At 48.1% G+C, this 15,000-nt stretch overlaps 1 protein-coding gene across 1 annotated transcript in view; it reads right to left on the reverse strand.

The window, feature by feature from the left end:
- The window catches only part of LOC143282728 (organic cation transporter protein-like), a 33,841-nt gene that overhangs the window by 8,110 nt on the left and 10,731 nt on the right, over positions 1 to 15,000 (reverse strand). Inside the window, exons 3-6 of the mRNA XM_076588456.1 lie at positions 12,040 to 12,265; positions 9,903 to 10,006; positions 4,756 to 4,910; positions 2,473 to 2,641 (exon numbers count right to left, since the gene is read on the reverse strand). Coding sequence (XP_076444571.1) covers positions 2,473 to 2,641; positions 4,756 to 4,910; positions 9,903 to 10,006; positions 12,040 to 12,265 — 654 coding nt within the window. The remainder of the gene's footprint in view (positions 1 to 2,472; positions 2,642 to 4,755; positions 4,911 to 9,902; positions 10,007 to 12,039; positions 12,266 to 15,000) is intronic.

Here is a 15,000-nt window from a genome sequence, read left to right on the forward strand (position 1 = left end):
ACTACTACTAGTGGTGATGATGATGATACTCGGGAATCAGACACACACAACTACTACTACTACTTCTGCTGCTAATACTTACGTGAACAGACAGTAAAATAAAAACAGCCCCAATTGTAAAATTAATAGATAATGAATATAAAAATAAATAAATAAATAAAAAACAGAAATGAAAAAAAAGAGAGAAAAAACACCGAAATTTTTACCACCAGTAGCTCAGTATCAACAGCACAGGAAAACGACACGACCATCTACAGTTTGTATGCCCATCCACAACAATACAAAAACAAAAACAAAACAAAACAAACCAAAAAAAGCCCCCAAAAAAACAAACAAACACCACCACTACAACAACAACAACAACCATAAAAACAGCAACCACAACAACATCCACAACCACCACCATTACCACAACAACCACCACAACAGCAACCACCACAACAACCACAACACCATCCTCAACAACTCCAGCCACAACGACGACAACATTCACCATGACCACAACAACCACGATCATAACAACCACCACCACAACCATCACAACAAGAACGAAAATTTCACCACCAGCAGCTCAGCATCAGCACCATAGGGAAGGACACGACAATCTGCAGTTTGTCTCCCTACCCCCACATCCCCCCAAACCACCAGCATCACCACCACAACCACATCATCAACAACAACAAGAAGCTTATCACCAGTAGCTCATCATCAGTACCACGAGGAAGAACGCGACCACCACCACCCCCCCCCCCCACCCCCCCCCCAAAAAAAACAACAAAAAAAAACAGCCACCACTACTACCACCACAACAACAACCACCACCACAACAAAATCACCAGAACAACCACTACAACAACCACTGCCGTCATCTCCACAACAACACAAACATCGTCACCAGTAGCTCAGCATCAGCTGCACAGGAAACGACACGACCATCTGCACCTTGTCTTCTTCCTAACCCCCACGCCCCCCTCCCCCCAAAACCACCACCACCCTCACGCCCCCTCCCCCAAAAACCACCACCACCACCACCGCAATCAACCACAACAACAACAATCACCACCACCACAACCACAACCACAACAATAACAACCACCACAACAAAAACAACAACAACGACCTCCACAACAACCACTACAACAACGAAAAGCTTATCACAAGCACCTTAACATCAGAACCATGAGGAAGGACAAGACCAGACCCCTCCCACCCACCCCCACCCCCCCCAAAATGCCACCACAACAACCACAACAGCAACAACCACAATGACAACCACCACCGCCATCACAACAACAACAACCACATCCACCAACACCACCACCACCACCACCACAAAAACAACCACTACCACCACCACCACAACAACAACCACTACCACCACCACCACAACAACCACTACCACCACCACCACCACAACAATGACAACAATCACTACCACCACCAACACAACAACCACCACAACCACCACCACCACCACCACCACAACAACAACAACAGCAACCACAACAACAACGAAAATCTCACCCCACCAGTAGCTCAGCATCAGCAGCACAGGAAACGATACTCCCCCCACGCCCCTACTCCCAACCCCAAAACAACCATCACCACCACCACAACCACAACAACAATCACCACTATCACAACATGAATCACCACCACAACAACCATAACAACCACTACAACAACAACAACAACAACCACAACAACAACAATCTCACCATCAGTAGCTCAGCATTAGCACCACAACCACAACAACAATCACCACTATCACAACAGGAATCACCACCACAACAACCATAACCACTACACTACAACAACGACAATCACCACCACAACAGCCACAACACCAGCCACAACAACAACGATCACCACAACACCAGCCACAACCACAGCAACAACAACCTCACCACCAGTAGCTCAGCATCAGCATCAGCATCAGCATCAGCACCAAAACAACAACAACAACGACAACCACAACGACATTCACCATCATGCGGAAGGACACCCCCCCAAAAAAAAAACAGCCACCACCTCCACCCAGTGGAATGATAGCCTAGAGTTAACGTGTCCACCTAGGAAGCGAGAGAATCTGAGCACGCTGGTTCGAATCAAGGCTCAGCCGCCAATATTTTCTCCCCCTCCACTAGACCTTGAGTGGTGGTGTGGACGCTAGTCATTCGGATGAGACGATAAACCGAGGTCCCGTGTGCAGCATGAACTTAGTGCACGTAAAAGAACCCACGGCAACAAAAGGGTTGTTTCTGGCAAAATTCTGTAGAAAAATCCACTTCGATAGGAAAAACAAATAAAACTGCACGCAGGAAAAAAAACGCAAAAAAAAGGTGGGCGCTGTAGTGTGTAGCAACGCGTTCTCCCTGGGGAGAGCAGCCCGAATTTCACACAGAGAAATCTGTTGTGATAAAAAGAAATACAAACACAAGTACAAACACAACACCAGCAAACAAATCTCACCACCAGTAGCTCAGCATCAGCAGCACGGGGAAGGACACTACCATCTGCAGCTTGTCCCAGTCCCTCACGACGTAGGCGATCCCTCCCAGGATCATCACCCCCATAGACCAGAACATCTCCACCACGATCCCCACAAACATGCGTTTCTCTGGGCCCACCAACTCCATGCCTGTGACAGAGGGGAGAGAGGTTTGTTGTTAGCATAGCATAGCATAGCAGAAGCATAGCATAGCATAGCATAGCATCCCACGAACATGCGTTTCTCTGGACCCACCAATTCCATGCCTGTGACAGAGGGGAGGGAGGGTTGTTATTAGCATAGCATAGCATAGCATAGCATAGCATAGCATAGCATAGCATAGCATAGCATAGCATCCCCAGAACATTCGTTCCTCTGGGCCCAACAGCTCCATGCCTGTGACAGGAGAGAGAGGGTTGTTGTAGCCATAACACAGCATAGCATAGCATAGCATAGCATCCCGCGAACATGCGTTTCTCTGGGCCCACCAACTCCATGCCTGTGACAGAGGGAAGGGAGGGTGGTTGTTAGCATAGCATAGCAGAAGCAGAGCATAGCATAGCATAGCATAGCATAGCATCCCCAGAACATGTGTTCTTCTTGGCCCAACAGCTCCATGCCTGTGACAGAGGGGAAAGAGGGTTGTTGTTAGCATAACATAGCATGGCATAGCATGGCATAGCATAGCATAGCATAGCATAGCATCCCACGAACATGCGTTTCTCTGGGCCCACCAGCTCCATGCCTGTGACAGTGGTGAGAGAGGGTTGTTGTTAGCATAGCATAGCATGGTATGGCATGGTGTGGCACAGTATAGCTAGGCATAGCATAGCACCAAACGAATATGCGTTTCTCTGGGCCTACCAGATCCATGCCCGCAAGGCGGTGGGGATGAAGGGGGGTAGATGAAGGGGAGGGAGGCAGAGTGGAACGGGGATGGGGTGGGTGGGGAGAGTTGTTAGTGGGGGCGAGCTGTCGTTAGCATAGCATAGCATAGCATAGCATAGCATAGCATAGCATAGCATAGCACAGCACAGCACAGAATATCAGTCCACGAACATGCGCTTCGCTGAACCCACCAGCTCCTTGCCTGCAACGGAAGGGGGGTGGGGGTGAAAATGGTTGTTAGCATAGCATAGCATAGCATAGCATAGCATAGCAGACCACAAACATGCATTTCTCTTGACCGATCAGATCCATGTCTACTACAGAGGGAAGAGAAAGTTTGTGTTAGCATAGTATAGCATAGCACAGCACCCCACTTTAACAGGCTCCATGCCACAAACAGGGGGGGAGAGAGTTGTTGTTAACACAGCATAGCATAGCATAGCACAGCATAGCACCCCACGAACATGCGTTTCTCTAGGCCGATCAGATCAATGTCTGCTACAGAGAGAAGAGAGTTGTTAGCATAGCATAGCATAGCACCCAACTAACATGCGTTTCTCTGGGCCGATCAGATCGATGTCTGCTACAGTTATTGTTAGCATAACCCGCCACCACCAACAACCACAATAGTACCCCCCCCACCCCCCACCTACCACAAATAGGTAACCCCCCCAGCCCCGCACACCACCACCACCACCAACCACAAATAGATACCCCCCTCCCCACCACCATCACCACCAACCACAAGTAGGTGTAACCCCCCACCACCACCACCACCACCACCAACCACAAATAAGTAAACCCCCACCCGCACCCCCACCCCACCAACCACGAATAGGTATAAACCCCCCACCACCCCCACCAACCACAAACAGGAAAAAAAACAAAAAACCACGACCACCACCAACCACAAATAAGTATAACCCCCCGCCACCCCAACTAACCACAAACAGGCATAACCCATCCGTCCACCCCTACCCCCCCAACCCCCCAACCACTAATAGGTATACCCCACACCCACCACACAAACACACACACACACACACACACACACCTCAACCATAAATAGGTATACCCCCCACACACACCCACCCTCACCAACCACGAATAGGTATAAACCCCCGCCCTCCCTACACCCCCCTCCCCCCACCTCCCAACCCCCCACGACCAACCACAAATAGGTAACACCCCCCTAACCCCCCGCCCACCCCCACCCCCCCACTCCCCCTCGGCAACCACGCATAGGTATAACACATCCACTCCCCACCAACCACAAATAAGTATGACCCACCAACCATCCCACCAACTACAAATAGATATAATCCCCCTCCCACCAATGATTTTTTTTTTTTTTTTTATAATTGAAAAACAATTACCCAGCACGAAGACAACGAGGAAGAGGCCGGAGATGGTGAAGCCAGTGACGAAGCGGAGGACGACGTAGACGACAAAGGTCGGGGCCCAGGACACGGCGATGCTGGACGCTGCCTGGAGGGCCACCATGCCCATCAGGGCCAGCTTCCGGCCCACGCTGGATTAGATGACAGGGGGTGAGGGAGGAAGAGAGGGGGGTGAGGGTGGGAGGGGGGAGGGGGGAGGGAGGATATTATCGTTATCGTTGTCGTCGTTATCATCATCATCATCATCATCATCACTATCTCCACAATTGCCATCAGGGCCAACTTCCGACCCACGCTGTTTACATGAGTGGGGGGGTGGGGGAGGTGGCGGGTGGGAGGGGGGAGGGGGATATTATCGTTATCATTGTCGTCGTTATCGTCATCATCATCATCATCATCATCACTATCTCCACCATGCCCATCAGGGCCAACTTCCGACCCATGCTGTCTTAGATAAGGGGGTGGGGGTGGCGGGTGGGAGGGGGGGAGGAGGATATTATCGTTATCGTTGTCGTTATCGTCATCATCATCATCATCATCATCACTATCTCCACCATGCCCATCAGGGCCAACTTCCGACCCATGCTGTCTTAGATGAGGGGGGGGGGGGGAGGTGGCGGGTGGGAGGGGGGAGGGGGATATTATCGTTATCATTGACGTCGTTATCGTCATCATCATCATCATCATCACTATCTCCACCATGCCCATCAGGGCCAACTTCCGACCCATGCTGTCTTAGATAAGGGGGTGGGGGTAGCGGGTGGGAGGGGGGGAGGAGGATATTATCGTTATCGTTGTCGTTATCGTCATCATCATCATCATCATCATCACTATCTCCACCATGCCCATCAGGGCCAACTTCCGACCCATGCTGTCTTAGCTTTGATAAGGGGGTGGGGGTGGCGGGTGGGAGGGGGGGAGGAGGATATTATCGTTATCGTTGTCGTCGTTATCATCATCATCATCATCATCACTATCTCCACCATGCCCATCAGGGCCAACTTCCGACCCATGCTGTCTTAGATGAGGGGGGGGGGGGGGAGGTGGCGGGTGGGAGGGGGGGAGGGGGATATTATCGTTATCATTGACGTCGTTATCGTCATCATCATCATCATCATCACTATCTCCACCATGCCCATCAGGGCCAACTTCCGACCCATGCTGTCTTAGATAAGGGGGTGGGGGGTAGCGGGTGGGAGGGGGGGAGGAGGATATTATCGTTATCGTTGTCGTTATCGTCATCATCATCATCATCATCATCACTATCTCCACCATGCCCATCAGGGCCAACTTCCGACCCATGCTGTCTTAGCTTTGATAAGGGGGTGGGGGTGGCGGGTGGGAGGGGGGGAGGAGGATATTATCGTTATCGTTGTCGTCGTTATCATCATCATCATCATCATCACTATCTCCACCATGCCCATCAGGGCCAACTTCCGACCCATGCTGTCTTAGATAAGAGGGTGGGGGTGGCGGGTGGGAGGGGGGGGAGGAGGATATTATCGTTATTGTTGTCGTTATCGTCATCATCATCATCATCACTATCTCCACAATTGCCATCAGGACCAACTTCCGACCCACGCTGTTTAGATGAGTGGGGGCGGGGGGGGGGGAGGTGGCGGTGGGAGGGGGGAGGGGGATATTATCGTTATCATTGTCGTCGTTATCGTCATCATCATCATCATCATCACTATCTCCACCATGCCCATCAGGGCCAACGTCCGACCCATGCTGTCTTAGATAAGGGGGTGGGGGTGGCGGGTGGGAGGGGGGGAGGAGGATATTATCGTTATCGTTGTCGTCGTTATCGTCATCATCATCATCATCATCATCATCATCATCATCACTATCTCCACCATGCCCATCAGGGCCAACTTCCGACCCACGCTGTCTTAGATGTGGGGGAGGGGGCGTGGCGGGTGGTGGCGGGTGGGAGGGGAGAGGAGGATATTATCGTTATCGTTGTCGTCGTTATCATCATCATCATCATCATCATCATCATCATCATCATCACTATCTCCACCATGCCCATCAGGGCCAACTTCCGACCCACGCTGTCTTAGATGAGGGGAGGGGGCGTGGCGGGAGGTGGCGGGTGGGAGGGGAGAGGAGGATATTATCGTTATCGTTGTCGTCGTTATCGTCATCATCATCATCATCATCATCATCATCACTATCTCCACCATGGCCATCAGGGCGAACTTCCGACCCATGCTGTCTTAGATCAGGGGGTGGGGCTGGCGGGTGGGAGGGGGGAGGAGGATATTATCGTTATCGTTGTCGTCGTTATCGTCATCATCATCATCATCACTGTCACCACAATGGCCATCAGGCCCAACTTCCGAATCACGCTGTCTTAGATGAGGGGGCGGGGGGGGGGGGGGGGGGGGGTGGCGGGTGGGATGGGAGAGGAGGATATTATCGTTATCGTTGTCGTTATCGTCATCATCATCATCATCATCATCACTATCTCCACAATTGCCATCAGGACCAACTTCCGACCCACGCTGTCTTAGATGAGGGGAGGGGGCGTGGCGGGAGGTGGCGGGTGGGAGGGGAGAGGAGGATATTATCGTTATCGTTGTCGTCGTTATCGTCATCATCATCATCATCATCATCACTATCTCCACAATTGCCATCAGGACCAACTTCTGACCCACGCTGTCTTAGATGAGGGGAGGGGGCGTGGCGGGAGGTGGCGGGTGGGAGGGGAGAGGAGGATATTATCGTTATCGTTGTCGTCGTTATCGTCATCATCATCATCATCATCATCACTATCTCCACAATTGCCATCAGGACCAACTTCCGACCCACGCTGTCTTAGATGAGGGGAGGGGGCGTGGCGGGAGGTGGCGGGTGGGAGGGGAGAGGAGGATATTATCGTTATCGTTGTCGTCGTTATCGTCATCATCATCATCATCATCATCATCATCACTATCTCCACCATGGCCATCAGGGCGAACTTCCGACCCATGCTGTCTTAGATCAGGGGGTGGGGCTGGCGGGTGGGAGGGGGGAGGAGGATATTATCGTTATCGTTGTCGTCGTTATCGTCATCATCATCATCATCATCACTGTCACCACAATGGCCATCAGGCCCAACTTCCGAATCACGCTGTCTTAGATGAGGGGGCGGGGGGGGGGGGGGGTGGCGGGGGGGATGGGAGAGGAGGATATTATCGTTATCGTTGTCGTTATCGTCATCATCATCATCATCATCATCACTATCTCCACAATTGCCATCAGGACCAACTTCCGACCCACGCTGTCTTAGATGAGGGGAGGGGGCGTGGCGGGAGGTGGCGGGTGGGAGGGGAGAGGAGGATATTATCGTTATCGTTGTCGTCGTTATCGTCATCATCATCATCATCATCATCACTATCTCCACAATTGCCATCAGGACCAACTTCCGACCCACGCTGTCTTAGATGAGGGGAGGGGGCGTGGCGGGAGGTGGCGGGTGGGAGGGGAGAGGAGGATATTATCGTTATCGTTGTCGTCGTTATCGTCATCATCATCATCATCATCATCACTATCTCCACAATTGCCATCAGGACCAACTTCCGACCCACGCTGTCTTAGATGAGGGGAGGGGGCGTGGCGGGAGGTGGCGGGTGGGAGGGGAGAGGAGGATATTATCGTTATCGTTGTCGTCGTTATCGTCATCATCATCATCATCATCATCATCATCACTATCTCCACCATGGCCATCAGGGCGAACTTCCGACCCATGCTGTCTTAGATCAGGGGGTGGGGCTGGCGGGTGGGAGGGGGGAGGAGGATATTATCGTTATCGTTGTCGTCGTTATCGTCATCATCATCATCATCACTGTCACCACAATGGCCATCAGGCCCAACTTCCGAATCACGCTGTCTTAGATGAGGGGGCGGGGGGGGGGGGGGTGGCGGGTGGGATGGGAGAGGAGGATATTATCGTTATCGTTGTCGTTATCGTCATCATCATCATCATCATCACTATCTCCACAATTGCCATCAGGACCAACTTCCGACCCACGCTGTCTTAGATGAGGGGAGGGGGCGTGGCGGGAGGTGGCGGGTGGGAGGGGAGAGGAGGATATTATCGTTATCGTTGTCGTCGTTATCGTCATCATCATCATCATCATCATCACTATCTCCACAATTGCCATCAGGACCAACTTCCGACCCACGCTGTCTTAGATGAGGGGAGGGGGCGTGGCGGGAGGTGGCGGGTGGGATGGGAGAGGAGGATATTATCGTTATCGTTGTCGTCGTTATCGTCATCATCATCATCATCATCACCACAACTGACATCAGGGCGAACTTCCGACCCATGCTGTCTTAGATAAGGGGGTAGGGGTGGCGGGTGGGAGCGGGGAGGAGGATAGTATCGTTATCGTTGTCGTCGTTATCGTCATCATCATCATCACTGTCACCACCATGGCCATCAGGCCCAACTTCCGAATCACGCTGTCTTAGATGAGGGGGCGGAGGGGGGGGGGAGGAGGATATTATCATTATCGTTGTCGTCGTTATCGTCATCATCATCATCATCACTGTCACCACAATGGCCATCAGGCCCAACTTCCGAATCACGCTGAATTAGAGGAGGTGGAGGGGGATGGGCGTGGGGGGGGAGAAGAGGGCATCATTGCCGTTATTGTTGTCATACCGTTGCCGTCGTTATCGTCATCGTTGTCATCGTCACTGTCACCACAACCATCCCCATGAGGGCCAGTTTCTAACCCACGCTGGATAAGAGGGGGGTAGGTGGACATCATCGTTATCGTCATCGTTGTCGTCGTCATTCTCGTTATCATCATCATCATAATCACCGTCACTGTCACCACCACCTTCCCCATCAGGGCCAAATTCCGGCCCACACTGAATATTTAGGGGAGGGGGGGGGGGGGGGGGAAGCGGGAGGAGGACATTATCGTCATCGTTATCGTTATCATCGTCGTCATTATCATCGGAGCCCCCCCCCCCCCCCCCCCACGCCCCCTCGCAACACATCTTCCCCAACACACACACACACACACACACACACACACAGTCACACAGACACAGACACACACACACACACACACACACACACACACACACACACACACACACACGTGACACACACGTGATGTACCCACATATCAGCGATGATGCCCGTGGTCAGGGCCCCGACCAGAAGACCCCCCATCAGAATCATGCGGGTGTGGGAGCGGTACAGCTTCTTCTCGCACACCAGGTCCCACTGAAAACACACCAGGGCCCACTGAAACGTACTAGTTCCAACCACTCAAAACTGACAGGTTCCACCCAGTTAAAAGCCACAAGGTCCCACTGAGAACATACCAGGTCCCACCCAATCAAACATTACTTTAGCCCACTGAAACGCACCAGGGCCCAATGAAAACATACCGGGTCCCACTCAATCAAAAATCTACCAGGGCCAAATGAAACCATACCAGGTCCCATCAAATCAAAAAAAGACAAGGTCCTGGTCCCACTGACACACACCAGGGCCCACTGAAACATACAAGTTCCCACCACTCAAAAGTACCAGGTCCCTCCAGTTTAAAACACCAGGTCACCCCAATAAAAAAAAAAAAATCGAGGATGTACTGAAACAGATTTGGTGCCACCCAATCAAGAACAAGACAAAGTCCAATTTGAACACACCAGGGCCCACCACAGAAAACATATCAGGTCCCACCACTCAAAAACTACCAGGTCCCACCAGTTTAAACACACCAGGTCACATCAGTTAAAAATTACCTGGCCCTACTGAAACATACTAGGTTCCACCCAGTCAAGAACGACCAGGTCCCATTTGAACACATGAGGGCCTACCGAAACTTACCAGTTCCCACCACTCAAAAACTACCAGGTCCCACCGGTTTAAACACACCAGGCCACATCAATTAAAAATTACCTGGCCCTGCTGAAACATATTAGGTCCCACCCAATCAAAAACGACCAGGTCCCACTGAAACACACCAGGTCCCATTGAAATCATACCAAGTCCCACCCAATCAAAAACCACCAGGGCCCACTAGTTAAAACACACCAGGTTCCAGCAGTTAAAAATTACCAGGCCCGACTGAAATACATTATTGGGTCCCACATAATCAAAAACGACCAGGTCCCACTGCAACACACTAGGGCCCACTGAAACATACCAGTCCCCATCACTCAAAACTACCAGGTCGTCCCACCTATAAAAAGACGCCTGGTTCCACCAGTTAAAAATTGCCAGGCCCTACTGAAACATATTAGGTCCCACCCAATGAAGAACGACCAGATCCCACTTAATTACGCCAGGGCCAACTGAAAACATACCAGCTCCCACCATTCAAAAGTACCAGGTCCCGCCAGTTTAAACACACCAGGCCACATCAGTTAAAAATTACCTGGCCCTACTGAAACATAAGTACCACCCAATCAAAAACGACCCGGCCCACTGAAACACACCAGGTCCCACTAAAAACATACCAGGTCCCACCCAATAAAAAAACGACCAGGTCCCACCTGTTAAAATTACCAGGCCCTACTGAAACATATTATTGTGTCCCACATAATCAAAAACGACCAGGTCCAATTGGGTATAACCAGGGCCTATTGAAACATGCTGGTTCCTACCACTCAAAAGTACCAGGTCCCTCCAGTTTAAACACACCAGGCCACACCAGTTGAAATATTACCAGACCTTCATCAGGCAATGACAATAAAATATTCAAGGGTCCAAGTCTCTCTCTATATATTTTATACATATTTTCTGTGTCGATGTCACATGCTTAGATAATCATTATATGGATTATATGTACTTTGTTTCCTGTGTACTGTTCAAACCTTGGAGACGAATGACTGGGGGGGGGGGGGGGCAGGAGGCAGTGTGCCACATGGACCTTTTAACAAATGACAAAGTACCAAAGTGTCGTTTATCCCTTAGTAGTTTATTTTTGCTTCAATTATGTTTTTCCTTTTATTTTATCTGTTTTTTTGCATCACCATTTTTGTTCTGAGTTGTACCTATTGTGTCACTAGAGTTATATAATGACATTAAACATTTCAGTGTTCAGTGGTAAGTGCTCTCTCTCTCTCTCTCGCTCTCTCTCTTTCTATCTCTCTCTCTCTTTATTCTTGTGCGTTTCTTTTTCTTTTTTCATTTACTTATTTAATTTTGTACCTCAGGGCTGGGTGGATAAAAGCATTCTTGTCATTATGCTTATCTCAATACCCTGGAAAAATAAATTTTCGTTCGTTCGTTCGTTCTCTCTCTCTCACCTTGGTAACTATGGAAGAAGCGTAGGTCGAGGGATCGTACACAAAGCTGGAGCAGGCCCGCAGTTCGGTTTCCATGGTGATGTTGTCATGGAAATAAACTTGGCACTGAGAGTAGCCGCCCTTGTCGACGAGAGTCGGGTCCAAGGGGATGGACACGTTCACCAAATGCGCGTGCGCGGAGCTCTGAAGTTGCCAGGAGTCTTGGGGAAATCCCGGAACAGCGCATCTGGAAAAATAAATAAATAAATAAATAAATAAATAAATAAATCGGCATAAACTGAAATGAATTATAGTGAACGAAACTGAAATAAAAATGAAATAACAAAGATCCCAATGTACCATTGCCGATAATAATTAATATCCGAAATTCAATGCAATGTTGTCTGAACGAATTCTAGTGAACGAAACTGAAATAAAAACGAAATAACAAAGATCCCAATGTACCATTGCAGACAATAATTGTTATCCGAAATTCAATGCAATGTTGTCTGCTGCACCTAATGAGGAAATTCAAAAGAAGAAAAAAAGCGATTAAAAAAAACATCATTACCACTACCGTCATTATCATCATTATCATCAGTAACAACAAAGTAAAAGCAACAGCTGCGGCAACAGCAGCAATTACTAACCATCATCATCATCATCATCATCATCATTCCGATTGTACATCGGACGACAAATACGTTTTACGTGTTTTACGTATTACTCGAAGCACAAATCATGTTTTGTTCAGCTACGGTAAAATGTAGGCTACGTTTTGAGTCATTTCGTTTTCCTTTTCCTTTTGTGTTCCTCATTGAAACTTTTCCTGTATTGTTCTACGCTCCTCCAGCCACGTAGTGTTGTTTAATTTGCTTTCTTTTTTTTTTCTTCTTTTTTTTTTTTTGCTTTACGCATTGGGTGCGTATTTTACTTCATTGTTATTCATTCATGTGCTATTCCAATTCATGTTATTTTAAATAGAATTATCGTGCAACATTTAATCAGGTTCAGAGACCCCCCTTCCATGCTCCGCCCACCCCACCCCCACACTCCCGCCTCCCCTCATCTTCCTCACCCCCTCTCTGTCTCTTTCTGTGTCTGTCTGTCTGTCTGTTTGTCAGTCTGTCTGTCTGTCTGTCTGTCTGTCTCTCTTTCTCTCTCTCTCTCTCTCTCTCTCTCTCTCTCTCTCTCTCTCTCTCTCTCTCTCTCTCTTTCTCTCTCGTTTGAGTAATCCTTGAATAAAAACTTTTTTTTGAGTTCTGAGTTCTCTCTCTCTCTCTCTTAGTTTGATTCTTGTTGAAGAAGGGTATCACAGAAATATTCAGATCGCTTCGAAAGTTAAACTGCATTGGTCTTTGTATATTTTGAAAATCATTTTATACCCAGATACAGCCTATGTTGACTTACGGGTTAGGAGATTAGGGCCTCAATAACAATAATGACAATGGAAAAAGTACACACAGTTGCTATCAATTTAAGCATTCCCATAGTGTTCCACTTAAATCATTCATCAAATAAAAATTCATATGGGGAGACAGGCAGATACCCACTACATTTAATTAAGAGCATTTGTAAAATGTATTGAATACTGGATTAAGGTAACACGTTTACCAATATCGTGGCTATGTAGACAAGCTTATGAAATGATGTTGATAAAAGAGGAAGCAGGGAAGCAAAACTGGGTATACTTTGTAAAGAAGGCATTAATAGAAAATGGATTGGGAACTGTGTGGCTGTGCCAGGGTGTAGGGTATGAAATGTAGGGGATGTGGAGTGATGGCCTAGAGGTAACGCGTCCGCATAGGAAGCGAGAGAATCTGAGCGCGCTGGTTCAAATCACGGTTCAGTCGCCGATATTTTCTTCCCTTCCACTAGACCTTGAGTGGTGGTGTGGACGCTTGTCATTCGGATGAGACGATAAACCGAGGTCCCGTGTGCAGCACTTAGCGCACGTAAAAGAACCCACGACAACAAAAGGGTTGTTCCTGGCAAAATTCTGTAGAAAAATCCACTTCGATAGGAAAAACAAATAAAACTGCACGCAGGGAAAAAAAAAGAAAAAAAGGGTGGCGCTGTAGTGTAGCGACGCGCTCTCTCTGGGGAGAACAGCCCGAATTTCACACAGAAAAACCTGTTGTGATAAAATGAAATACAAATACAAAATGAATTTATTTATGAACTTAAAGACAGACTGATTGCTTCTTACAAACAAAACTGGCATTCACAAATGGAATGCACAGAAAAATACAGTTAGTTCTTTTAATTCAAAAGTATATGAAAAACAAAAACTTTATTATTATCAGAATATCAAACAAGTGGCACAGAACAAACCTAGCCAGACTTAGAACACCTGGCTTTAATGCCAATAAAAGATGGTTTGAAACTGACACATCAACTCAGTCTCCCTATCCAAAATGTAATTCAGCTATTGATGATGAAAACCATTTTGTGTTCCATTGTAAGTCTTATGAGTTTATTCGTAAAAGAAAATGTACTCTTTTTGAAATAGATGTGGTAAAAAATTTTAAAAAATGAAGAAATGACAATGTTGCTTAGGTCAAATGATGAAGATATAATAAAATCATTGTCCAAATATATTTATGAAGCTTGGGATTTCAGAAAGAAAATTATAAACGGTAGTTAGAAGGCCCCAAATATGAAAACAAAAACAAAACTATCTCACGAGATTACGATGTGACTCATCATTCAATCTCAGAAAAAAACAACAACAATTATTTGATAAGTTATTGCATTGTGATTTGATAATACGCATGTATGTGTGTATGTGTATGTAAGAATGCTCATCTATAATGAATGGTCGAGCTGACAGATGTGCATCAGCTGTATTATATTTGACTCGTTTTCTGTATTTGTGTTCATGATGCGTGTGTTGAGAATATTGATCAACATTTTATTTGTTTGTTTATTTGATCATATGTCTACTGAAAACGTATCGTATCCCCCCTGTCACAAAGACAG

Source organism: Babylonia areolata, chromosome 6 (genome assembly GCF_041734735.1).
Source record: "Babylonia areolata isolate BAREFJ2019XMU chromosome 6, ASM4173473v1, whole genome shotgun sequence".
In the NCBI taxonomy this organism is placed as follows: Eukaryota; Metazoa; Mollusca; class Gastropoda; order Neogastropoda; family Buccinidae; genus Babylonia; species Babylonia areolata.